Below are 27,970 nucleotides of genomic sequence, written 5' to 3'. Positions count from 1 at the left end.
GCAGGGGAGTGTGGGGTGGTCTTTAGATCTCGCTCGAGGAGCAGGACGGAAAAGGAAAAGTTTTTTTTGTGAAAAATATATTAAAAGGTGAGACATGGAGATTAGCAGAAACAGAAAAAGAGGTTAAATTTGTAAAACAATTCTCTATATGCTGTTGAAAAAAAGAAACCATAGGTCACAGATGCCACAATCTGGGAGCTGAGTTTTATACTGTCCTGAAACTCACTTTTACTTTCTGCCTTTGGCCTTTGCTCTGTTTCACCCTCTAGAATATGTAAATTTCATTCTCCTCTGGAAGTCCCCTCACCAGTCAAGACCTAGCTCAAATTCCAATAGTTTAGTATTCCCTAAGTGTTTTCTTCAGAACAAAATAGCTATAATATTAATTTTAACTATTTTTTGGTAATTTAGATATCCTGATGGAAGCTTAGCATGCCTATTATTACCCTTAGCTCCATTCTTCCCCCAGGAGGCTGCATTTTTACCATTTGCTGCTAATAGTTACATCTTGAAGACTATATGGTTATATAATTACTAGACACCCATAACTTACTGAATTGTAGATAAGGAAATGAAAACAAATATTAACTTCTGTTTTTATATTAAAACCAAATTATAAAGTTTGTAATGCCATAACATTTGACACATAGCATTTGACTTAGGGTGACCTGCTATCGCTCAGGTGTTCCTTTTCAAACGTGTCTTTTCACCCTGGTCGGTGGATCAGTGGTTAGAGCACAGGCCCACAAACCAAAGGGTCCTCGGTTCCATTGCTGGTCAAGGGCACGTACCTGGGCTGCAAGTTTGATTGATCCCTGGCAATAGTCAGGGCCATGCGGGAAGCAACTGATCATGTCACATGGATGTTTCTCTCTCTCCCCCCCCCCCCCCCTCCACTCTCTCTAAAAATCAATGGAAAAAATATCCTTGGGTAAAGATTAACAAACAAAACAAAGCAAAACAGTGTCTTTTCATTCCAAGTCAGTAACCAGGGCAGTCCCACGTTGGAACTAAATCTTTAATGATATTTAAAATTCTTCTTTCCTAGAAAAGGGTAAATGCACAGCACTCTTTCTTCCACCTTTCCACTTCCTGTCTTTTCCAAGCCCGGCAACTAACTCTCAGGGGGTCGGGTAGGGGTCTGCATTGCTGGCTGCTGATGCGAATGATCAACTGTGGGCTGCATCCGCCCCGCTCCTGAGGGTGGTGGGACCCTGGCTCTCACCCTGGAAGCCCCTGGGCCTCCCCTGGGTGCACTCGGAGCGCAGGAAGGGCGGGGAATGGGAGCACAGCACAGCCCGGCCCGGCCCGGCCCACCCTCTTCCCAGGTGAGCGCCACCGCCCTCCCAGGTCTCTGCTCGCCCGGGACCGGCCGTGGGGACTGGGAGTCATTGCCGGGTTGGCTGGAGGGCGGGTAGGAAAGAAAAGCTTCAGACTTTGCCGGTGGAGGGTTGGGTGTTTGAGTTCAGACAGGTTCCGAGGCGCTTTCTGGCTGCACGGAGTTCGGTGTGACAGGACCGGGGCTTGTTGGAACTGGTCCCCGCACCCGCCCTCGCTCCGCTCGGCACCTCGCCCCGGGGTGCGGGCGCGGAGGGGGCCGGACGGAGCTTCGCCGCGCCGACCTGACGCCGGCAGGTAACTCCTCTCCCCTCCCTCGCGCTCCCGCTTCCTGGGCGGCAAAGCGGCGGCTCCGGGCGGCGGCTCCTGCGGGTAAGCGGGGCTCCGGGCTCCCCTCCAGGGAGGGGCGCGCGGCGGGGCCCGGGACTGCGCCCACCCGGGGCCGCGCGGAGGGGAAGGGACCCTGCGAGCGCGCGCGGGGTCGGAAACTGACCAGGGCGCGGAGTCTGTTTTCTTTCCTTCCTGGGCGCGCCAGGGAGTTAGGAAGTTTGAAAAGTGAAGTCCCGGGCGGAGAGGGTTCGGGCTTCCCCGGGGACCGGCGTTGCCCGCCGTGGACGTGGGGTTTGTTTCCTCTTTCTTCGGAGAGGACGCGTGGAGAGGGGCCGGGAAGAGCCTCCTGGGAGGAAGGGTGGAGGTGGAGGTGGAGGTGGAGGTGCGTGTGTGTGTGTGTGTGTGTGTGTGTGTGTAGGGGTGGGGGTGGGGGGGTACGGTGAAAAGGTGGGGAGCTTAGGCTGCAGGGGGGCGTGGGGTGGTCTTTAGATCTCGCTCGAGGAGCCGGACTGGAAAAGGAAAAGTTTTTCTCGCGAAAAATCTCTTTTTGATCTGTATCCAGTCCCGCTTCTGCCTCCTGATTAGCGGTGGACCTTGCTTTTCAAACTCCAGTTGGCCACAGCCTGGGCCCGCGCCCTTGATTCGCTGGCCAGGTGATTGTGGGATATACTGTCTCCGATCTGGGGAACCACTGTTCTAGGTTGTGGTCACCTTCAAAGGGGAGTGTAACTAGCGGAGATTGCTCCTGGCAAGGTACTTTGAAACTTCAGTCCTAGTCTTCGTGACATGGCGGGAGAAGTATTCCCTATATGTATAAGGTGGGTGAGGAGGCAGATAATGTGCATGTGTTAGTTGTTGAAATCCTGGGGCCTGTAAAGAGACAATAGTGCTTTATAGGGTGGAGTCTGAGGTTATGGGAACACAGGATAGCGTGTTGACTATCATGAAGGGGTGAGGTTATAGGGTCTCTGACTTGAAAGTGTAGATGAGAACCAAGGAGGCCAGAACACTAAAGAAGAAGCCACGCTGGTGGCAGGCAGTCCAGGCCCGACTCATGTTCAACAGCTCACATCCAGATCCCGGCATGCTGCACACCTTGCCAGGCTCCTTCCTGACAGGCACCTCCCTTCTTTCCCTTTCTCATCCCCAACAAGTGCCAGAGCCCCAGGGAAATCCATGACTGGCTGAATCCGCCCTGACAAGCCATAGGATAATGATGAAAGGGACTTGTGAGAGAAAGCTGGTCTTTCTGTTTTTTCAAAGTAGCTTAAGAATGAGGATGGTGTGAAACAGGATGAAGGAGGGCGGTGTAGGTGAGCCTTTGTTTTGTTTGCTTTCTCCCCCTCTTCCTACAGTTCCCAGCAGGATAGGAGCCCCACACTTTCCAGCTCCAGATTCCACCTCCCTTGCTTTTGGGCCTAGGTCACACGTGGTGCACACACCTATGACTGGTGCTGACTGCGCCCTACAGAGCCTGCCTGAGGGGCTGGGTGGATCCTGCCTTCACAGCTGGCACATTCTAGACCGCAGATGCTCCCAGTGTATTGTGGGAAGCATCACCAAGGGAGCAGTTGTTGAAAGGGATTGCACAGATGCAGACAAACCGCACCTCTGGTGCTGACTCAGTGATGTCTCTTGTGATTACTCTCTGGAGATGATTACTTTAACTATAACTGAGTAAATGCTTTGGGGATGCGTTAATTTTATTATTGGTTTTATTATAAACCCCTCCTGGTACCAGAGCTCCTTTCAGTTTACAGTGGAGGTTCATACACTGAGTATTTTCTTGACCACAATTTACCCTGCAACAACTCATATACCTGTTTCCCATTCAATTATATTACTCAGTCAAGAGTTTCCAAGACTTAACATTGTACTTTAAGTTGGCAGAATATTGTGGTGAAAATGTGACCCCAGGAAAGTAGGCTTCTTCTGTAACATAAATCTGGTTGGCGGAGTCCTTTTGAAAAGGCTCCACTTAGCTTAATTTAACCAATTATTTGTAAAATTACAGGTTGGCCTTGTTTAGCTAGTTAGGTAACTTTCCATGTCTCTCCCTCTGTAACTTGCAAAATATTGAGTGCTCCAGGGATATTTCGCAATTCACAATTTGTTAAACACAATGCTACTGTTAATTTTGAAGTGTACTTTTGTTCATTTAAGTATTTATCATCTGGAAATGTAATGTATTTTAGAACTTTGTTGGTGAGTTTATCATTTGAAAATCAGAATACATTCTCTTCCTTGTCCCACCCTTCCACCATGGAAATACAGTTCTAAATGATGGTTATGCATTTGAAAGAAACCATTTTATCTTTCAAAAAAAGTTAAATTTTGTACAACTAACTCCTAAGTTCCATTAAAAAAAGATAATTCCATTCACATTTCTCTGAGAAAATGTGCTGAAGCCTTCAGGGTTCCCAGGGGGATGGGCACTGCCAGGCCTTGGAGACCGAGTACTGTGGGGTGGTGATACAGGAGCTGGGGAAATGGTGAACTCCAGTAGAAAGGGTAGTTTGGGGGTCAAGTAGAGTGGAAGCACATTGGCTGGAGGATTCGGGAGGAGAGTTTATTTGGGTGTCAGGAGGCGAACATACCCAGGAAATAGGGGTGGGAAATTAGAGAGGCAAAAGATGTTTTCAGCAGCTATGATTGTGTGAGGAAGATAAGCCTGGGTTGGAGAGATGGTCCAAATAGAAGGAATTTTCTCACCCATTGGGCACGTCTGTGTTGGGAAGTACTTGAATAACGTGATGGCGAATGATATGAGGAACCTTTTCCTCTGGGGACATCTCTAATTACTATCCACTTTGTTTTTTGTTTTTTTTGTTTTTTTTGTTTTTTTTTTTCACAAAGTCCCTAGGAGTGAGGCCAGCTGTCCCCTTAATGCACATGACATTTATCTTTTGAGCTATGTGTCAAGTAATTTGTAGACTGTGCCCATCCCTTAGTCATGGTCAGCCTCTTGAGTACTGGTGCAGGGTCAGGTGTAATATCTGTGGTACTGTCAGTGGCTTATTTTAAAGAGTTTATACACAAGCTAAGGAGTCATGATATCTCAAGGTCATAACTGAGCTTTTGCACTCCATCCATTCATTGACAGTTGTGTACCAACAATGTGTTCCACTCTGGGGATATGAAGGTAGCAAAATACTGTTCTTGAATCTTAGGAAGCTCACTGTTGGGTTCCCAATAACCATTATTAAGTACAAACAGAAATTAATGGATCAGATCCATTTACTTAGTACTGCCTTCATATTCTCTGAAGGTCTCATCAGATATTATATATGTTCATTAATTATTTGAGAAATAGAACATTAACAGACCTTAATTAGCTGTGCTTTTGGAGAAAGTACTTATATTCAATTGGCTTCTCAGGTTTTTTTATTGGTGTGGTAAAGGGTTTGGACTACATGATCAGTAGTGTGTCACAGTCTGCTCTGAAATTCTCTGTGGTCACTTCTAATCAAGGGTACCATAAAATAACATTAACTATAAGGTCTCCCCAAGGTATTACTGGGAAGCTCATTATTTCCACTTCCATTGCCAAATTTTCATTTCAAAGGGTTTTAGTTTTTGTCATCAGGTTGCTTCTCTAATTATATAACCATTACTCACTTGGGTAAGAAAAGGCAGTTTTCAAAGCACTAAAAAGTGGCATCTTCCACCTCATTGGCTGTAATAGAATCAGTCGACATGGAAGGCCTGCCTAGGCTGTCATTTATATACATGCACAAGCAATGGATGGCTTTAATTCTTTACAGCACATGTCTCCAAATAGTCTCATCCGACTCATTCAACAGTTTTTTCCTGATGTTTTAAAAAATGTGTTTTTCTCAAATTTAACTTTGAGTTATTTATTAGAAAAGAGTGAAATACATCAAAGTTATTTCTGGAGCAGTGGTTCTCAACCTTCCTAATGCCGCGACCCTTTAATACAGTTCCTCATGTTGTGGTGACCCTCAATTTCATTGTTACAAATTAAACATAATTAAAGCATAGTGATTAATCACAAAAACAATATGTAATTGTATATGTGTTTTCTGATGGTCTTAGGCGACTCCTGTGAGGGTCATTCAACCCCCAAAGGGGTCGAGACCCACAGGTTGAGAACCGCTGTTCTAGAGTAAGGAACTATTGACAGTGTTCCCCAGTGATTCTTTTTTTTTTTTTCATCTCAACCTTTTCTTTCCTTTCTCATCTCTATTGTCCCTTTATTCCTTTTGTCTGATCTTATCTTTTCTTGCCCCTTTTTGTTCCTTCTTGCTCTTTGTCTTTCCTGTTTTTTATTTCTTCTCAGTGTTTCTCTTCCCTTCCCTTTCTTTCTTATCCTTTGTCACCCCTTGCCTTCTTTACTCATCTCCTCATCCTTTCGAATTTCTTTTTCTATTCTATTTTTTTTATCTTTCTTTTTCCTCTTCTCCCATTTCGCACCTCTATTTATTTGTCTATTTTTCCATCTGTTCAACTATTTATTCATTTATGTTTTCTTTAATTTCTATCTGTCATCTCTTCTATTAGTATAGTTCTTTATTTTGGTACATTATACAATTTGGGGAATAGTATTCTCCAGTAGCTAAAATATATTATAAATAAAGTGTCCAGTTATACTTTAAATGCTAACTACAATATTTTTCTATCATTTTGTACATTTTAAAAAATGTATTTGCCATTAGCAATGGAGCATGTGTACAATGATCATCCTGAGAAAACTAATGATTTACCTATTTGGCACATCCAGTGATTTTCCATTTTTTATAGTCAATTTATTAGATAAACATTGTATCACTAGCATGAAGACTTTCATTTTTCCATTTTCCAAAATCTTGTAAGTTCAATTGGCAAGAAAGTATTCAAATAAGAGTGCACATCATACTGTAAAAAGAAGGGTAATGTTATTAAAACTCCTGAAACTGCATATTGATATGCTGATAGCCTCACTGTGGAGGTCATTGAAACATTTGTTAATTGGTGGATTAAAGACTGGATTTATCACCAAAAAAAGTACTTTGAGTATCAGTGTCCAATGCAAATAAATTGAAGGTCAAAAGAACTAATTAGACTTTTCTTTAAAAAAAATCTGTGTGAAATGATACCAAAGAATATTAAAATTATAGCAAAAGTCTACATTTGCTATGTCTATTAATATCAGGCAAAAAAAAAAACCCAAACCCATCAGTTTATATATATTGAAAGTAATATCAAAAGTGCTCTATTGCAAAAGCATTTATTTGTGCAATACTAGACGAATTCTAGTACACTCATATCTACAAGTATGATCTCAGAATGCAGTCACTTCTGGAACACACTCAAAGCCTAGATTCAGAGCCCTGTTGTTGAGAAAGGATCTTCCAGCTATTTTAAATTCCACATTTGTTTTTAGAGAAGATTTACTCCCTTTTAGCAGATTAAATCTTATTTGTAGAAGAGTTAGCACACAAAAACTTAAAAATGCATAAAGTCTTTTCAAGGATATTGGATCCAAAATGTGATCCCCCGCCCCCGCACCCCCCCCCCCCCCTCCCGAAAGTTGGGACAGGAGCCCTCGAGCATAAGTAGGTGTGTTTGTATATCACACATAGGCTGAATGACTGGATAAAATTATTCAATATTTGAGTTAAAGAAACTAATTGTTTTCTTTGATTTTAATATCACAACTTAGTGGTACCATTATTGGAGGGAGACCCCTAACAGTTCAATTTATTTTTTATACATTTCATGTAATTTTCTTGATTTGTATAGAAGATGGTTAAAACTGAAGAAAGAGAGGATAGTGATAACACCTTCCAAAGAATGCCAAGGTCTTTCCTCTTCAAAATGCATGTTGTAAGAATTGCTAAATACTAACCACATTTTTGGGGGGAGCTAAGTTGAGAGACTAAGAGGTGAGTCCTGCCTTTGAAAACAGAACTCTAACCAGCAAAGAGTGGAAAGAGCAAGATTCACACACCTGCACAAGTGTACACACACATGAAAGTAAATTGTGCGGAACAGAAAGTCACCAGTGATAGCCATGATACCATGTGGTCAAGCGATCCCCTTCTCCTTCAGATGGGCCTTAAGGACAAATGAAAGTGAAACAAAAGGGCTGCCAGGTGCCTTTTCTGGTTCAGGTCTGGTTTAGGCAAAAGTGACTAGAGTTTTATAAACATCAGCTGTGTCGCAGTTATAGTCTTCCAGGTTAGAACCATTGTCAGAGGACTTAAACACAGTTGTGAAGAGAGATTACAGGAAACCCAGGTTCACATGTAATCCCATCTATACAAATCCAGCAGCTTTTTACACATTTAAAGATATATTTGCTTATATCTTGATTCATTTCAGCGTGTGCTAGTGTTCTATAAACAAGTGAGAGGAGCCAATACAGATTATTTTGGAAACAATTAAAGGTCTGAACTAGTGTGGGGTAGTTTTCCAATCAGATTTTTTTTTTTTAATTTCTGGGGGAAAAATAAAAGATCATTTTATTTCATCTGTGATATAGCTGTGTAAACAGGCTTGATTAAAAGTGAATTCTAAGGGAAAAGACGAATAAAGAATTGCTAGGCACTGAGGTTGTTTTAGATGTTCTGATTATGTATGTGGATTTTTACGCAAATTGAAATTAATCTTTTCTGGCTAGGTATATAGTTGACATTTAATATTTTTTGGCATTTTAATCAAATAAATTTCTTCCCACTTACACAGTTTTCACAACCTTATTACTGTTTTTAAAGCTCTACTTTATAATAGTCCAAGATTGCTTTTTTGCCACTAAATATAACAGTAGACTTGATAGCTGTTCCCGACATACCAAAGCAAAATACATTTTCTTAAGGCATTTCATTTGCAAACTTTCACTTTTTCATAGATGAAGCAAACTGTTTGGTTTAATGTATTCAGAAAGCCACTTTAATAGTTTATATTGGAGCAAATATATTTGTTACGGTTTCCTATATTACCTGTCCCTCTGTAAATGTGAAAGTGTACCAAGATTGACTTTTTATTGTCTTAAATAGTTGAGTGCATATGACATATGTTCAATATCTCACGCCATGGGGCCCCTGTTGCCTGTTTTGCTCTCATATAGATATATAAAGTCTTTATTATAAATTATACAACTCCACTTCCTATGGTAATCAGAGAACTGTGGATAGTTGTTGTGAAGTGGGGTAGAGAGACAGGCAAACGAGTGAGAGATGAATGGATGGATAGATGGGTAGGTAGGTAGGTACATAGATGGATAGATAGAACCCTAGTTTTTTCTCTTTTGTGATTACCCAATGAGGAGAGAATGGAACATAGATCCCAATATACTTAAAATGCAAGACAACAGGCCTTATCCAAGACAGCCTTGATACTCAAAATGTGCAATAACCAATATGACAGGGGCACTGATAAATTAGAATATACCAGCTTAGTGGCCTTTGAGGAACTTCCATTCTAGTGAAGGGGATACAGGCAGTGGTAAGCAAACAAATACCTTTGTTATTTTACATAAGTGCTGTAAGTTAAAGCCAGTTATTCTACATGAGTGACACAAGTTAAATATAATTAGCATGGCAGAGAGGGTGGGTTGTTTTTAAAATGGGTAATCTGAAATACCTCTCTGTAAAGAGATAGCAGGTGAGTAAGATAGAAATGAAAACAAGGAACATTCCAGGCAGATGGGACAACCAGCACAAAGATCCTAAGATAAGAATTAACTTGGCTTGTTAAATGCAAAGAAAGAAAACCTGTTAGATATCCAGGGAAGGTGTCCAGAAACCACTTGAATATATGTCTGGAACCTAGGGGAACAGTCAGGTCTGGAGTTTTGCAATTCATCTGGATATAAGTTATTTCATGTAATAAAACTTGATGAGATTATCCTGGGGAGAGCAGGATGTCCTTACCAGCGGTTCTCAACCTGTGGGTCACGACCCCTTTGGCGGTCGAATGACCCTTTCACAGGGGTCGCCTAAGACCATCCTGCATATCAGATATTTACAGTACGATTCATAACAGTAGCAACATTACAGTTATGAAGTAGCAATGAAAATAATTTTATGGTTGGGTCACAACATGAGGAACTGTATTTAAAGGGCCAGAAGGTTGAGAACCACTGCTTTAAACAAATAGCCAGATATTTCTTCAGTAAAATGGATTTATTTGAGTGCAACGAGAATTGCAATTCAGGACATGCAATCCAATGGCCAAGTGCAAGTCCAGAGAAACAAAGGAGAGGAAGGCTCTTTTATGGAATTGGTAGGGATTGTAAACAAATAGTCCATTGGAGGAAACTGAAAGTTTGAAGGATAGTGACTTTTCATTGGCTGAATTATGGCCATCTTCCATTGGCTGAGCCGTTACTGGGCAAGAAGGAATCTTCCTCCTCCTGAGGAAGTACAGTGATATCTCTTCCTGTCGGGTCAGTAGTGTTGCCTTAAGTGACACATGCGTGGGAATTCTCCCTTCTAGTCTCTGGAACCCATTTTAAATGAGATGTCTGTTTATTAATTTCCACAATAGAGATGACTAAAGCTCCCAAGTCCATGCCTGGACAACAGGAAAATAAGTAGCTGTGAAGGCATTTGAAGGAAATTCTTCCCTCTGTCCTAGAACCAGGCGTTGAGGATTTCTCTGCAGTGATTCTCGGATACTGTCAGCACTGTCAATAGTCATTATTAAGATCCTTTCCCCTAGCATTCTAGCATTCTCAAAAAACAAACAAACAACAACAAAAATATCCTGATCCTCTTTCAAGTTTTACCTACCTTTAGAGTAGAGAGAGATACATATTTCTTGAAACCAGAATTCGGGTTAGGATCTGGATGATTTATGGGATAAATTTAAGCCTGGAACTGCTCTGTTTTATCCTGTTGTAAACTATGCATTTCTAAACTCAGGGCTGCTCTGGAATATTTAGTTTCCTCCAATTTCACCTTAATGATGAACATCTATGCTCATAATTCACTTAAACACCCACTTAATTCTTTCTGCTGATATCAGTTCATAAAGCTTAGGAGAAATGGGTCATGCTGTACAGCTAATTTTTATCACCGTTTATGTTGAAAATCTAAGACTAAGACTTAGAACTTTATTTATTAAAACTAATTCAAATGCACAAAACAAGTTTAACATAATTTAACATTTCAAACAACACTTGATAACGTTATTTATTTTTCTGACAGAGTGCTCATTTGAAATCAGTATTTATATTTTTTGGCAGTGATCTGTGGATTTATCTAATCACTTTTATAGTACTCAGTGGGTTTCTACTTACAAATAGATAACATTTTGTATCATCAAAAAAGTTAACCTCCATTTAACATTAACGTATATGTGCTTCAATGTTGTAAAGTTCTTTTTGGTAGTATATTTTAAACATTTATATTTCAGCATTTTGGGTGCCTATCATACATTTATCAACACTCATGCTGTTACATTAAGTTATTATAGCAGTACATTATTAGTTTATTTAACCATTATGTTCTGAGCCTTAATAATTGTGCTAACAGAGCTTATAGTCTAGTAAAGAAGGTGGAGAATAATGCATTTAACTAATGCATAAGAAGTGGTCACTAATGGGAATTGCTGTGGGAGCTCCCAGCAGTGGCTCTCATCCTTGCCCCTGAGATTTAGAGATGACATTGTCAGTGAGCTACTTGCTAAAACCTCATTAAGTGCATGTAGTTATTTTTAATTTTTTCTTTCCTTCATGGTCTGTGGGGAGCCGGCATGGCCATGGCATACTCAGCCCCAGGGTGCCTTATGTGCCATGCCAGCTCAGCCTGGTTCAGTGACTCTGAGTTGGGGGGTGAAAGGATTGAGAAAAGACAGACAAGAGAATGAAAGCGGGGTCTCGGTGGGACGCTGCTCCCTGATGAGGAGACAGCACCAGCGCCCACAAGCCATGTCTTTATTTTATAGCAAAGTAGGGGTGTGATCAAGTTGTTTACAGCATTCTCGTGAGCTCCAACCTCACTTAACTACATGCACCCGAACTCTATCACAAGGCATGTGGGGCTACGTGTTCGGACCATAGGTTCAAGCTTACAACCACAGCCGTTGGCTATGATTATGCTGGGAGGGCCCTGCCCTTCCAGCTGGGACTTGCACGTGGCAATGAGAGGACCCTGTCCTTTTATTAGTCCGAGGCTTGAACCTGGCCAAAACACTATAGCCACACCCCACAATGGTCCCTTACCCATGTAACTTTAGTTCCTGGATGTTCTGTGCTTGCTCATGTGTTTCTCTGTAAGAATTATTAAAATAGTAGAGGCCCAGTGTGTGAATTCATGCATGGGTGGGATCTGGCCAGCCCGCCCTGATTGGGGGCCAATTGGGTGTACTGGGGGGAGGGGATGCGGGGGTTGGCTGGCTAGCCCCACCTGGAGGCGGGGCTGGTCAGGGGAGGGGTTTTGGGCAGTTGGCCCAAACTCCCTGTTGAGGGGACAATTTGCATATTAGCCTTATATAGGATTATATAGGATTTTATATGCAGGGTTTTGAATTACCTATTACTATCTCTCTCTCTTTCTCACACACACACACACACACACATACACACACACACACACACACACACACACACGGTGCCTGCTCCGAGCCTCCGAAGCCAGACTGCGGCCATCAGTAGGACATCCCCTGAGGGCTCCTGGACTCTGAGAGGGGGCAGGCTGGGCTAAGAGACACCCCCCCCCCCCCCCCAGTGCACGAATTTCATGCACCGGGCCTCTAGTGTAATTATAGTTTTGTTCTTAGGTAGTTTGGTAGTCTGCTTGTTGTCCACATAGCATCATAACATAAGCATTTTTTTCCATGCTCTTAAAACAATTAGAGGCGGCTTTTGACTTTCTTGAGTTTTTTGTTTGTTTGTTTTGCATTTGGTAATAGCTGGGCATAATATTTATTTAAATTTAAAAAGAAAAGAAAAGAAACTGAACTATGAAGGCTGAGTCAGAAGGAACAGGGAAGAAGGGTAAGGGAGAGTAGGCAGTTCCTTGTCCTACCAGAATAAGAAACACTTTCCTAAGCATCTCCCTATTTCCAAGCAAAGTGAGCAGGTGTGTGGTATCACAAAATTTTTCAGTAGGCAACATAAATATCATCTTAGAAGTTTGAAATGGGGGTGCCCCCAAACCCAACTTGTTGCACATTAGGGGACTCTGTCAAAAATATGTTCTCTGCTTGAATACATACAGAAAGAGGGTATTCAGTAAGAAAGGATTTTATTACCTAACTATGTTTTAGCCGTTTTTATGGCTGATATAAAGTTGAAACCTTTTATCTCATTTAGTTCCTGTTACACACATTGATCAGAACCAGGGCAAGATGGAGCACTTCGGCAAAGTGCATGATACAGCCCCATCATTTGAGCTCCTGGAATGCTAACATCATGATGGAATACAATTCAGGAGTAGTTGGTTGTTGGTAAAAGAGTATTTTGCTTTAATTTCACTTGCATGCATAGAGTATTCCTCTGCATTTTGACTATAGAGTATATGCTCTGAGTTAAGGGTTTATTGCTTTTTTCTATGACTTTCTCCACCAGATCACTCAGTGCTTCCACATGACAGTCAGTGCTTCCACATGTTTTAATGTCATTAATATATATTGGAGGCCTTTATATTTTCATATCTGAACTGTAGTTTAGACAGTGGTTGCTTAATATATTGAATAACAGCCAATATAAATAAACCCTAGAATTATTTTGGTGGGAAAGTGATATAACATCACCCCACCCCTCAATTAAAAGAAATTAAGGAAATTAAGAAATGTTAGGTATCAGAAGAGGAACTTTCATTTGAGATTTATGAAATTAATTTGAGTGTTTAGGTGTATCCTTTTCGTAGGTTTGATGGGATGGGTGATCCCGGTGATCTGCATATGGAGATGTTTGCACCCACCACCCTGGGACTGTGTGTGCTGTGTGTTCATGTATTCCTTGGCCTGCCAAAAATTATACCCTGTGATCTGTGCCATTGGGCCATATTTTATGTGTTATTATGAAGCCAGCTTAGAATTTTTTAATAAGTTTGGATGCCAAATTAGTTACCAAATTGTACTTGACAGGTTAAGTATTAGAGTGAATTTTTAACTTAATAGTAGCTTCTTGAATGTTTTAATTGTCATCTTAAATTTCTGACAATCAAATTCAAAGCAAACATAATTTTGGTAGCTAATATTGTGAAGAAAGGAGAGATAACATGATTTTCAACTCTTGTGGACCATGGATTATGATTTCATGAGACAGAGATGTTCCCAACATTTCTTTATGAAACATTTTCTCATATTCTGTAGGTAGACATTTTGATAAATATCAAAAATTCAATTATCCAAAGAAGATTGATTTGAGATTTTTTCTTTAGTATTTGGAAGACTGTGAAATGATTCTTAATAAAATTTGTTTAACATAGAAATTAAGTCAGAGAACTTGTTTTGTGTCATCACATAAACCAGATAAAATGCTTGAAATTATTTCTGAATGGAAAATTAATTTTTTATTTATTAGGTTCCTTTATTTTAAATTTTTAAGGTTTAAAAGTAAAGGCAATCTTTATTTGTATTAGCTTCCTGGTTCTGCTGAAACAAAATAAAACAACAAAGTTGGACAAAAAAAAGAACACTTTATTCTCTCACAGTTCTAGGTTCTAGTAAATAGTCCTGAATCAGGACCACGTTTTCTTTGGAGGCTCTTGGGAAGAATCTGTTCCATGCCTTTCTCTTATCTCTGGTGTTGCTGTCAATCCTTAGTGTTCCAATCTCTACCTCCGTAATCACTTGGATTTGTCCCTGGCAACTCTCTCCTTATACCGACTTCAGTCATATTGGATTGGGTCCTACTCTAATTGAATATGTCCTCATTATAACTTGATTACATCTAAAAGAAGACCCCATTTCCAAATAAGATTACATGCACTGGTACTGAGGATTTGGACTGGAACATACCTTGTTGGAGGACACACTTCAACCCATAACAGTATTCAATAGTTGAATAAAAATAGCCCAAGACAGAAATTGGAAAAGGGAACTCAGAGACATTAGCAGCTGTGATCCTTTGGGTCTTCTGCTTGCACACTAGTTCCGTACAGTAATTATAACCTCAAACTACTTGTGATTTAAGAACAGTGTCATTTCTCTTTGAAACATTTTCCCGTTGACTTATTATTTCAGAAGACTTCTCAGTGAATATCAGATCAAAAACCATAAACAAATTGACACTAGGTTTGGCTGTTTATTCAATACTTCAGTTGCTGAAATAGCGAGTGACAATGCTAATGGTATGACAGAATTATTATCTTCTTTTGAATCTTAAAAAAACCTTTATGATCAAACATTTTTATGTCTTTATGGCAATTTTACTTTAATAGGTTGTTTAAATGTAAAATAATAAAGTTAATAGCATTTACTTTAAGTGATTTACCTCATATACTCTTTACAATGACTCAATAAGGTGAAACTGCTGTTATTCTTCCTACACATGACCAAACCCAGGCTTTGGGCATAGGTGACCTGTCCAAGAGCTTCACTGTAATTGGGCAAGCTGGCTTTGAACCTGGCAGTCTGACCCTACAAATAAGCTCTCACTCTCGATTCTATATATTGTATGTTTTTTTCTATTCAAGGTTCATGAAATTGCTCATCAGTATTTGTTTTCTAAACTTTTCTATTTTGAGATTATTGTCAATTCACAGGCAGTTGAGAGAAATATTTCAGTTGGATTCCTTGTATCTTTTTTAAAAAATATATTTTTATTGACTTCAGAGAGGAAGAGAGAGGGAGAGAGAGATAGAAACACCAATGATGAGAGAGAATCATTGATCAGCTGCTTCCTTAACACCCCCTACTTGGGATTGAGCCCGCAACCCAGGCATGTGCTCTTGACCGGAATCTACCCTGGGACCTTTCAGTCCGCAGGCTGACTCTATCTACTGAGCAAGACCAGCTAGGGCTTCCTTGTATCTTTTACTCAGTTTCCCCCAGTGGTAACATCTTGCAAAAACCATAATATTATATCTCAACCAGTACATTGACGTTGATACTGTCAAGGTACAGACCATTTCCATCACCACAAAGATCATCCCTGTTGCCCTTTTGGAGTGACTTCTTTCTCCCTCCTCTATATACCTTTCTTAGAATGACTCAGTGAGGTAAACCCTGGCAACCACTAATATGATCCTCATTTCTATAATTTTGTCATTTCAAGAATATTATATAAATGGAATCATGTAGCATATAATCTTTGGGGATTGATTTTTTTTTTTTTTTTTTTTTTTTTACTCAGCATAATTCTCTGGCTATCCCTCTAGGGCAGTTATAACATGGATCAATAGCTTGTTCATGTTATTGCTGATTAGTATTCCGTAGAATGAGTGTACAACAGTTTGTTTCATATTCACCTCTTGAAGGACATTTGAGTTATTTCTAGTTGGGGCTATTACGAGTAAAGCCATTAGAACATTAATGAACAGTTTTTGAGTGAAGGTAAATTTTTTTATTTCTCTGGGATAAATTCCAAGAGTGCAATTGCTGTATCACATGGCATTTGCATATTTAGTTTTATAAATGAAACTGCCAAACTGCTTTGAAATCTAATTTTTTTATACTTTGTTTTGTATCCTTTGTATTTACATATTCAACGTTTGGAAATTATACTTTCCAAAAATGACATTAAACAAGTGCAGTCTGTAATGGTTTTGAGGCATGAATGTGAGCTCTTTTTATACAAAACTATTTTTCTGGAATGAGTCACTTAACTAGTAGGTGAGCCTAGCAGTTTGTTCAGCTTTTCCATCATAGCAAGATTTTATTTTTCTCTACTCATTAACTCTATCATGTATGTTCATGTACTTTCTAGGAGTATTTAATGGTTATTAATAAAATAATGTGCTTTTATATGTCTAAAAGTATACCCAATTAATTTTTGTCCTCAATTTAAGCCCTTCAAATGTTCAGTGATTGAACTCTCAAGAGTTCAATATTAAGTCTGTGTCTAAATACAAGTGCTATTTTATTGCAGTACCCATTCATGCAAGTGCCATTACCTTGCTGTTCTCCTTTAAAATTTCTTTGTAGATTGTTCCTTCACAAAACAGCCTTTGGTATGTTTTTGGTTATTCTAGAAATGCAAATTTATGCATAACTCTAGACAGTGGTCAGAGTATTCTTTAGCAGGACAATATCAAGTGTATTTATTTCTTATCTTAACCCTTGTACAGGCTATCTCAATTTCCATGCCCAGGGCTATTGCATTTTTTTTTTATCATGTATTTTTCGGTTTTGTATTTGGCATTGCTATTTGGTTAGGCCTATAATGTTTTGCTTTTTTGTCATTTTCAATTGCATCTTCCATGATTAACTTTTCAACTGTGTCTTTGTGGTTTTATTTTGTATTTATAGTTCTCTTGCCCTCTGATTTCTTGGATTACCCATAGTTCAAGAAATAATTCTTTACAGTAGTAAAGTATATTTTGCATAGATGAAGCTTAAAAACAAACACATTTTTTAAAAGTACTTTATGCATTTATCTTCCAAATAGGTAATGGGTTTTTAATACCACATGTTATGGGAATTCAAAGTTAAATTTTTAAAATTAAGAAATAAGTGTTGAGAAAACATAATGTTTTGTGTGTGTGTGTGTGTGTGTGTGTGTGTGTTTTAACAACCAGCAATTACCTATCATTTGATTTTCATGATAATACATGTGATTTTCATGTAATCACTGGATGCTTGTCCTGTCATGGGCTAGAATTACCAAATGAAAATCACACCTCACTAAACCTTAGGGAAGTATACTTTAATCAAATGGATTGATTCTGTTAAGTAGATACAAACTTTTTTTTCTTTGTTACAAATGGATACTACATGTAACAGAACTCTAATGAACATTGAAAGGTCATTAATTAGTAGTATGATGCCATGCATATGAAGTGAGCAAGGTGAAGATTACCTTGGCACCCTGGACATTTTGGCCCAGTTAGTTCCTTAATATGGGGGCTGTCATGTGTGTTTAGCAGCATCCCTGGCCTCTACACAGCATATGCCAGTAGCATGAACATATTCTGTCTTTACTCTTATGTCAGATTTAATCTTTAGGTTCTTGATATTTTTAGAGTGACAGTGAAAATTCTGAGCCTAGAGATGGGGAAAGAATTGTCTCCGCTGAAATAGTAAAGTGGACTCTTAATTTTGCTCCTCAGCTCTGCTTTGTAAATGCTGGATCATTTTTGGTCCTTTCCTGCCCAACGAAACTTGTGTCCCTATTGTCCATTTCTTTTCAACTTTTTCGTATGATTAGTGGCTTCTGTTACATATTGTGAGCTAAGGAATAAACAAATGGTAATGGTTCCTAGGTTACCCTCCCAAATCTGATTTGAAATTTGGTAGGCCTGAGTCTGAAAAGGCTGAGTTCAGTGGACAATTTAAAGTTAGGGCCAGGCCCTAACCTGTTTGGCTCAGTAGATAGAGCATCGGCCTGCAGACTGAAAGGTCCCAGGTTTGATTCCAGTCAAGGGCATGTACCTGGGTTGCGGGCACATCCCTAGTGGGAGGTGTGCAGGAGGCAGCTGATCGATGTTTCTAACTCTCTATCCTTCTCCCTTCCTCTCTGTAAAAAATCAATAAAATATATTTTAAAAAAACAAAAAATAAATAAAGTTAGGGCCAGGCTTTCAAAATGTGTAAACCTAATGTTTCCCCACCCTGCATTCTAATAACTATGTATGGCTTCAGATGAGTACTAAACATACCGAGTGATTACTTTGTAAGTTATATAAATGTCTAAAACTAACATAATATTGTATGTCAATTGTAATTGGAAACTTTTTAAAATTATTTAAAAAATGAAAAATAAATGAAATTAGGGCCAGGCCACAGACAAAGATGTTTTTGGTCAAATTAGCCCTTTGGGACTTGTAGCACATCATCAAGCTGTACTTTATTTCAATCCACACAATGGAGATCATGATTTCAAAACCTGGAAAGGCCCTTATTTGAATGAGATAAAGTCCAATCCAGTATCTCACACACTGAGTGAGTGAATGCATAACATTGTGGGGCATTGTGAAGGATGAGGTGTGAGCTTGAATGGACAGATTTTGATTCCTGGGAGAGATCCCTGAATTATCTTAATGTCTTAAATTTCTTCACTACCTCTACGCTGTCAAACTATCAAAACTCAGGAGTTCTTGCTTTGAATCATCTCTTGAATACACTTGTCGCTTCTTCACTGGGTATTTGAATGCTGAAAGACTAGATACTTGTCTCTCCTCCACTCCCTACTGCCAGACTAATTGTTTTAAACACAAGGTTTGTTGAGTCACAGAAATCTCCTGTGTCCCTCCACACCTGGTTCTGTTGTGTCTATTCAGCGTTATCTCCTACTCCTACTCAAAGGAACCTGCTTTCTAGCAGACCACGTTTTTTCACTAAGTCCTGAATGTACAAGCTCATACCTGTTCTGGGCTTTTTGTGTGTTTTTCAGTCTTGTGTGGGATGAAAATGTTCATTCTTACCACGTGATTGTATTCTTACTTAGTACCCCAGGTTCAGCTGATGCCCACGCCCTACACAGGGATATCCATAACTCCTGTATTCCATTTAGATTTCTACTTGCTTTTATCTGAAGGCATTGACAGCAGGCAGTACTCATTTTGGCCCTTAGCAATATATGGCTGTGTTCAAAGCGGTAACAAACAGCTTTGTGTGTGCATTTTGCCTCTTCTGATAATTACTAAATTCCTGGAAAGCAAGTATTTTGTGCTTTTTATGTTTCATCAGTATGTGATTATATGCATAACAAGTACTCAGTGAAGACTTACATTAATGGCTGGCTTGGTACTGATTTCATTATATATATATTGAAACCAGAATCAAATAGGCTTATAGAAACTGATGCTACCATGTGTAGTATCAGATTAAAGCTAAGAAGGGTGGACTCTCTGGATGTCAGAAAAGAAATGTGTATTTCCTTAGGTGAAAAACTGGAAGTAGAGGCCTCAGAAATGGAAAATCAAGGAATAGTCTGTAAAAAAATCTATTTGTGCTAGTTTTTGAATTATAGTGCAATTAATGCCACTTTTGATATGAAATGTATGTCATATTAACCCACAGGTCATGGAAATGAGTAAATGTAAAAATTAATAATTGACATGGGTTATAAAACCTTTGATTACAGCCCTAACTGGTTTGGCTCAGTGGATAGAGCATCGGCCTGCGGACTGAAAGGTCCCAGGTTCAATTCCGGTCAAGGGCATGTACCTTGGTTGCGGGCACATTCCCAGTAGGAGGTGTGCAGGAGGCGGCTGATCGATGTTTCTCTCTCATCGATGTTTCTGACTCTATTCCTCTCTCTTCCTCTCTGTAAAAAAAATCAATAAAATATGTTTAAAAAAAAAAAAAGACCTCCCTCTTCAAAAAAAACCAAAAAACCTTTGATTACAGAGCACTAACTGATCTTAATTTTCTCCTTTTCAAACACCCAGATACCTCTTGCTGCTGCACAAATGGACATTTGACAGTGCTGTTGTGAAGCACTTGCCAGCATGGAGACTTCGTCATTGCTGTCCTCATTGAATGATGAGTGTAAATCTGACAATTACATTGAGCCTCACTACAAGGAATGGTATCGCGTAGCCATTGATACGCTGATTGAACATGGGCTAGAAGCATACCAAGAATTTCTTGCCAAGGAGCGAGTATCAGACTTTCTAGCTGAGGAAGAAATTAATTATATTTTGAAAAATGTCCAGAAAATTGAACAAAGTACAACCCATGGTACTGACAATTCCTGCGATGATACCTCATCTTCAGGGACTTATTGGCCCATTGAATCTGATGTGGAAGCTCCAGATCTCGACTTAGGCTGGCCATATGTGATGCCGGGACTCTTAGGGGGTACCCACATAGACCTCCTCTTTCATCCACCGAGAGCACAGCTACTTACAATTAAGGAAACTATTCGGAAAATGATAAAAGAAGCCAGAAAGGTAATACTATTTCTATTTCTAAATGAAAACTCTGAAACTGTGGGAAAGCACCAGAATAGTATACCACATTTGCATGTTAAAATATTCTCCATATGTATGAACCATGCCTGTTATTTTCAGGAAATATACATATGGATACATGGGAAGATTGCACTTTTTATATCTTGCAAATATCTGAGAGTTGTGAGGTCCCTGCTAATGATAGAGATTTCATTCTCTTCATAATATACATACACACAGGAGACCATATGTCTATGAAGGCTAAGATCTAGGGACTGTGAATGAGATGATTTGACATATTTATAAAGTTCAAAACACTTAAATTTTCCTTAATCTCTGAAAGGAGATATGTTTTTGGTAAATCTGGTGAAAATTTCTTTGTTTTTAATAGGACTGTGCCTTAATTTTTGCTGTAGATATGGTTTACACTGGTAAATAAATCATAGATTTACTTACTTATTTCCTGAGTTGTGGGGAAATGGTATAAAATCAGACATGATAATGTAAAATTCTGAAGGAAGGTCCTGAGGTACTTCCCATTTTGGGGCCTTGGTCTTCTTTATTAAATATTTATGTTGGGTTATAAATCTCAGAAACTCTATTTTAGAGCTCATATTAAACTGTACAAATTTTCTTTAAATTAATTAAAGAGAAGTTACTGAGAGTTATCTATGTATTCAGCACCGTGATAGGTACTATGGAGACTATAACAAAATTTTCTAAAGTGTTTCTTGAGATCACTCTAGCATTTTAAGTGTATGGACAAAAAAGCTGTGAGTTTTTAAGCTATAAAGTGTCTAGTTCTTAGTTAGAGATACTATATAATAAATAAATTTAGATCTAAAAAGGTCCTTAGGGTGTACACATACATGGAGTTGCTTTCTTCCATGTCAGTAAGATACAGAAATGTGTGAAATGTATGCATTTATGAAGTATATAAAACCAAGATCCCTGAAATCTAGAAGACACTGTAGATTGTAGGAGAAGCTACTAAAAGCTTTGCAATCGTGTTAGGGAGACACAATGTTCTGAGGCTGATGTCAAATGTAGGCTTTGCAAAAGTAAGGTGTTTTTCCCCAAAACCTCTCAAATAACTTGACGTTTTTGCTGTGTTAACTCCTTTAGCAGAACTACATTAAAGAAAGACTAATCTATTTCAATTGTTAAAAATTAACTATAGAATCAGGCACACGGTAGGTGTCCAAACTTTTATTGAATGAGTTGAACTATCAGTTCAATTTCCCAAATTGAACCATGAGTATTTTTAAAATTGTACTTTCCTATGCTCTGTGAAAAAATTGTACAATTGTATTTTGTAAAACTACAGAGCAAAAGTCAAGGATATATATGAGTCCTTGCAAAGGTAAAATAACAAATATCAAGTACCAACATGTGCTAATTTCTGTTTGGGGACTCGATATATTTTTGAACCACTGTTTGGTTAACTGAAAATTAAAAATACATTAGTGAAGAGTAAACTTAGAATTCATCAACCTACACCACAGCTAGTTTGCTATGGGGCATTGCACTTCTGTGACACAAAATGAAATTGAGGAGGTATTATGAGTTCTTGGGCTAGCACTAACTGGAAACTGAACACTAATCATGACCATTTGAGATATATATTCTTTTAATGTGGCAGCTATTTATTGAGAGAAACTCTAAAAGTAATATATTCTCTGCCTGGTCATTGTCTGCTGGGAACTCTGATGTGCATTAATGAGCTGAGGAACTTGAAGTCCATACTGGAAAACTGTGGTATAATGTTATGTTTCTCTTACACCAAATCAAAGTGACATAAAATAAGAAAGAATTTTTACCTTTATTCAATTTGCAGAGATAATTATGTTAACTCTGCAAATTGCATACATTGCAATTGAATGTATATCATAATAGATAACTTAGTGTTGTTTTTCCCTTCAAAACATTGAAGAATGTATTAGTTTCTCCCCAGTTGCAATAAATATTGAGGTCACATGAGCCATAATATGGATGGAATATATATTTCAGAAGTATTTTTTGGAAATTTCTTCATGTCACTATATTTATTTAAATACTAGAGTCCTGTTGCACGAAGAGATTCGTGCAATAGGCCTTCCCTCCCTTGGCTGCTGGCACCAGTTTTCCTCTGGCACCCAGGACCCAGGCCTTCGCTCTGGCTGGGCTCCGGCCAGAGCGCCCCCCCCCTCCCCCGCCCAGCCATCAGGCTTCGCTGCTCCGCTGATCCCGGGGCCATGAGGCCTCGCAGCTCCGCTGATCCTGGGGGCATGAGGCCTTTCGGCTCTGTTGATCCCGGGGGCGTGAGGCCTCTCTGCTCAGCAGGCTTCGGGTACGTTTGGCTTCACTCCACCGCTTGGAGCCTAGTATGCAAATTAACCGCCATCTTTGTTGGCGGTTAATTTGCATATTGCCCTGATTAGTCAATGGGAAGCGTAGTGAAGGTACGGTCAATTACCCTTTTGTCTTTGATTAGATAGGATTTTTAAGATCTTTGTTATTTTAAAGATTTCTGAGGTTATTGACCCTCTTTTCCAAGATTTTAGACTATTTACTATCCCATACTGGACAAGCTCCTGTGATAATTTTTTAAATAAGAGCAAATATTATTATGAAATTAAAGCTTGTCAGAACACGTTGCTTTTTAAAGATTAAGCAGTTTTCATGACTATCATTTGCTTAGCAGATAAGCTAGTTTCTTTTTTTTTTTTTTTTTTTTCTTTAAAATATATTTTATTGATTTTTTACAGAGAGGAAGGGAGAGAGATAGAGAGTCAGAAACATCGATGAGAGAGAAACATCGATCAGCCGCCTCCTGCACATCTCCTACTGGGGATGTGCCCGCAACCCAGGTACATGCCCTTGACCGGAATCGAACCTGGGACCCTTCAGTCCGCAGGCCGACGCTCTATCCACTGAGCCAAACCGGTTTCGGCTAAGCTAGTTTCTTATAATCTTTCAGAGTCAGTGGAAGCCTATTAGTTATCAGGGTAAACTTTCTGATTTTGAACTGTTTTCTGTATTTTAATAGATAGAAGAAAGTTCCGTGCCCTCAAATTTCTCAGGGATATATTTCTTGGTAATCAACATTACGCAACTGTGGAGGTCTGAGGTCAAACAAGTAGGGCTCTAAACCAGCAAACAGAACCAGCAAGCCATCTCAGAGAATAATTTAAATCCATTTTCACTCTTCTGTTTGCAATTGAGATAAGGAACTCTGAATATAAATGTCATATTATTGAAAAATCTTAAAATAATAAAAAGAATCCAAAAGCAAGTTTCCTATCAATCCAAACATCTGAAGCCTGACCATAACCACCAAGTTAACATTCTAGTCCCTTGAGAAAGTAAATAAAAATGATACTATATCTTATTTATCTTTACTGGAAATATTTTGGTTTTGAATTTCACTAATTTATATGTGTTTGATGGGTTGACCTTAAATAGATAGCCAGATTTCTCCAGCTAAAATGGGTTGATTCAGGGACAGAAATGCACAGCAATTTGGGACACATGGTCTAATGGCAAACCATGCACAAATTCAGAGTACAAAGGAGACAAATATTTTTTTATAGAGGGAATGGGGGACTCAGAGGGGCTGTTGTAAATAGAGTCCATTGGAGGAAAATGAGAGTTTGCAGTATAGTGGCTTTTCATTGGCTGAATTATAGTAGTCTGTCATTGGCTGAGTGGTTGCTGGGCCAGGAGACAATCCCTCTTCCTGCTAGAGTAGTAGGAGAAAAACATCTTCCTGTTGGAGATGGGAATTGACAAGGAGAGGTAGTGCATGAGAACTCCCCTGTAGGCCCTCCTAACTCCAATTTAAATGAGGTTATTTTCTTAATCTTCACAACTTCTACTTTAAGTAATATAATCATTAAATTATTTGCTTTTAAAAGAAGAATATAGTCTTTATAATATTTTAGAAAATCATTGATTTGTTCTTATTGATTCTTTTTATTTTTGTCCCTTGTCACTTAGAAGTTGTTTAGAGGGTTGCTTTTTTTTCCCCTTTGCTTTTTTTTAATTTCTTTTTTTAATGTATGTTTATATTTTATTTGAGAATTTTCCTTTGGGAAAATCCAATTGCAGGTAACATCTTACTTGTGCCCTAAAAGGGCCATATTTTTATTTACTGGCCCTTTTTCTAACCTATTTTTATTTTTCACTATGTGGTTGACATATTTGGGTCAACTTTGTAAAGTCTGATAGCGTCTAGCAAGACTTTCCCAGATAATTATTTGTCTCTCAAGAGTTGTTCCCAAGATGATATATGCATGTATTCCTAATTACTATGAATACCTCTTATGAAAGTATCCTCTCTAATTACTCTAAAGTCATCTTTCATGAAAGTAATTTTTTTTCTAGGCACTCAGTGGTAGATATCCATGCATTATAACTTTTGATAGTTTGGAATATGTAAATGTCTAACCAGAATGCTATTTGCCTCTCTGTTTCCTAATTCTAGGCTAGCTGCTTCTATGAGATGTGAATCTTAGTCTTGTGAAATATAAAATCAAGAAGATACATAAGCAAAAGTCTAGTGAGAATTAGGGCAGAGTAATTCCTGAGGTGCTCTGTACCGCCTCTCCTGAGTTCAGGTCCTGTTTCCTCCCTGAGTCAGTGTTCCTGGGTGTGTCTGTTATGGCCTAGGGAGTTATTAGTAATACAGAGAAACTTTAACTACCAGCTTGTCGCATGGCTGCAACTGGGAAGGTGAACAGATGATAGGGCGTTTCCTGGGATTTGACTGGTATTATAAAAATAGTACTAGATTAGAGGCTTGATCACCAGGGCTCTGCCACTAACAAGTTATGGCATCTTCCCAGGTATCTTTTTATTTATTGAAATATATCAAGCAAAGCACTTTAATGTCTTTTAAATCTAATATTCCTGTCTAAATCTCTCATAGTGCTTACCATTTTAAGATTATTTCAATATGTTATACTCCTTGCTGAATTAGTCCATTGATGAATAATTTTTATTGTGTCATAGTGTGTCACTTCCGTCTGCATTAATTTGCAACTATATCCTGCCCAACTAAACGATATTTGTGTATTCATCTTTCTTGGACTGCAATTGTCTCTCTCCTAATGTTCCTAGTTTTTGTTAAGAACTTCCTCTCTGCCCCCTCCCTATTCCATCTCTCACTGTGAATACTTTTATTCTTTGAATATGAGTCAAAATTAGTTGCTGCCAGGAAATATATTTTGCTTAGTGAGATTTAATGACATTATTATCTTTTTCTATTAATTTGAACATCTCTTCTCTGAATATAATGCATTATTTGTTAAAATATATTAATGTGTATATGATATATTTATTCAGGGAGAGAGAGAGAGGAAGGAGGGTATCCTGTTAAAACTGACATTGCCATGTAACTGTTGTTGCTGTGTAGGAATACTCTTTCTATGCCAAACTTCTGGTGCTATACAGAGAGATAACACATTCCATATTCTCCTCAACCCATTCACACACTCCCTCCACTATTACCAATAACCAAGATAACGTCAAATATATACTTTTCAACACAGTTACTTAAGGGAGAAGAGAGGGGAAAGAAGATAGCATGTAAGGACTCTTTAACTTCATTGCAAGATGGAGTTTTGGGCTTGCATGACTGATTTGATAACAAAGCTGTAGTCTCTCTCTTTTTTTAAATTGCCAAATTGAAATGATGCTTTCTTTTTTAAAATATATTTTTATTGATTTCAGAGAGGAAGGGAAAGGGAGACAGAGATAGAAACATTAATGACCGATGACAAGAGAGAATCATTGATCAGCTTCCCGTATGCCCCATACTGGGGATTGGGCCTGCAATCGAAGCATGTGCCCTAACCTGGAATTGAACTGTGACTTTCACAGGTCAGTGCTCAACCACTGAGTCACGCTGGCTGGGCCAAATGATGCTTTTTTAAAAAGAGGATTCATGGAATGGTGTGAAGACTCTGAATCTTAGAGTCTCAAATGACCATTTGTATTAGACGTTATACTCAATCTCTCTGAGCTTTATTTTTCCCAGCAGTAAAATGGAGATCCTAATACTTTATACAATCCTTGCAGGAATGGCATGAAATAGATGACATATCTAACATGACACCTATCACACATTAAATACCCTGTGTATGGTGTTGAGGTGACAACTCCTCTCCTCTTCCTCCTGCACTTCCTCCTTCTCTTACCACATTGTTCCAGAGCTTTATTTAGTTAAGAAAAATAATCCATCAGTCTGTATTTTTGCATCACAGTGATTGGGAATATGTTCTTTTAAATTTTTTAATTAAAGAGAGTGAGAGAGAAAGAGAGAGAGAAGCATCAATTTGTTTTCCCACCTTTTTATGCATTTTTGGTTGCTTCTTGTATGTGCCCTGACTGGATATCAAACCTGCAACCTTGGCACATCAGGATGATGCTCTCACCAGCTACCTGGCCACGGCTAGGCATTTGTTCTTTAAAAGTTCGGTATTGAACAAGACAGTATGTTACTAGGAATGCCATCTAGGATCATTAGCTTTTGTGCAATGACTATTCCCGAAAATACTTAAACACCTTTCTGAAGTATCATAATGATTATGTACACTGCATTAGCTGTAAAGCAACACAGTGTTTCCCCAGTGTTATTTTGTAGAAAGTTCAAACTGGGAAAATATTGATTCAACATAAGTATTTTTGAAAATAAGATCTACTGTGAAGATGGCTTAGATATAGAATATTTTATATTCAGAATGTGCTAAAAAGGCATCCTCTTTTATGGAAAGCAGGCAGGTATGGAAGAAAACATTCTAAACTATACTTTCTTACCTAAAGTTCTGACGATCTAAAAAACTACAGAGATCTGATGAAAAGCTAAGAGAGGGTAAGCATGTTCTATAGACAAAAAGAAAACAATAATCTTTCCATTTTCATCTAGAATTTTAAAAGTGATCATTGTATTAGCTTTTTAAATAAAGACATTATACAAGGTTTTTATATTTATGAACAAGAACAAGGTTTTGAAAAATTTTAAAGTTCATATTTATTATAGACCTACCATTTGTTGTCAAAATTTGGTTTAAATAACTACAAGTTTATGAAATATTATCACTAGTTACTAAATATCTTTGATATAATTCAAAAAGTGATAATGAATATTATTTAAGGAGTACAATGATTAGTGAGCAAAAAAACTATGATTTCTTGATAGAGATTACATTTTATGCTGTGTTGAAGCAAAAAAATTCAAGGTTATGAAAAAATAAAAATTTTATTAAATGAGACCTTTAACTTGGTTGCGCACTACAGTCATCTGTAATTCATGAGTTTCAGATGTTTTACCAGTGTGTTATCAGTTAAAAGCTAAAGATCACCTATGATTT

At 38.6% G+C, this 27,970-nt stretch overlaps 1 protein-coding gene across 4 annotated transcripts in view; it reads left to right on the top strand.

Annotated features, from left to right (window-relative positions):
- Positions 1–1,487: 1,487 nt before the first annotated feature.
- Positions 1,488–27,970, top strand: part of FAM83B (family with sequence similarity 83 member B) — an 82,941-nt gene continuing 56,458 nt past the window's right edge. The window contains exons 1-2 of one of the 4 annotated variants that reach the window (XM_070418370.1): positions 1,488–1,635; positions 20,115–20,618. In XM_070418370.1, coding sequence (XP_070274471.1) covers positions 20,175–20,618 — 444 coding nt within the window. In that variant the 5' untranslated portion in view covers positions 1,488–1,635; positions 20,115–20,174. Of the gene's footprint in view, positions 1,711–2,966; positions 2,982–13,047; positions 13,063–20,114; positions 20,619–27,970 lie in introns of those variants that run through there. The other 3 variants (XM_070418369.1, XM_070418371.1, XM_070418372.1) reach the window with 3 other exon arrangements.

Source organism: Myotis yumanensis, unplaced genomic scaffold (assembly GCF_028538775.1).
Source record: "Myotis yumanensis isolate MYYU_CA2020_CCGP unplaced genomic scaffold, mMyoYum1.0.hap1 SCAF_6, whole genome shotgun sequence".
In the NCBI taxonomy this organism is placed as follows: Eukaryota; Metazoa; Chordata; class Mammalia; order Chiroptera; family Vespertilionidae; genus Myotis; species Myotis yumanensis.
This window is presented reverse-complemented; position numbering and strand designations above follow the sequence as displayed.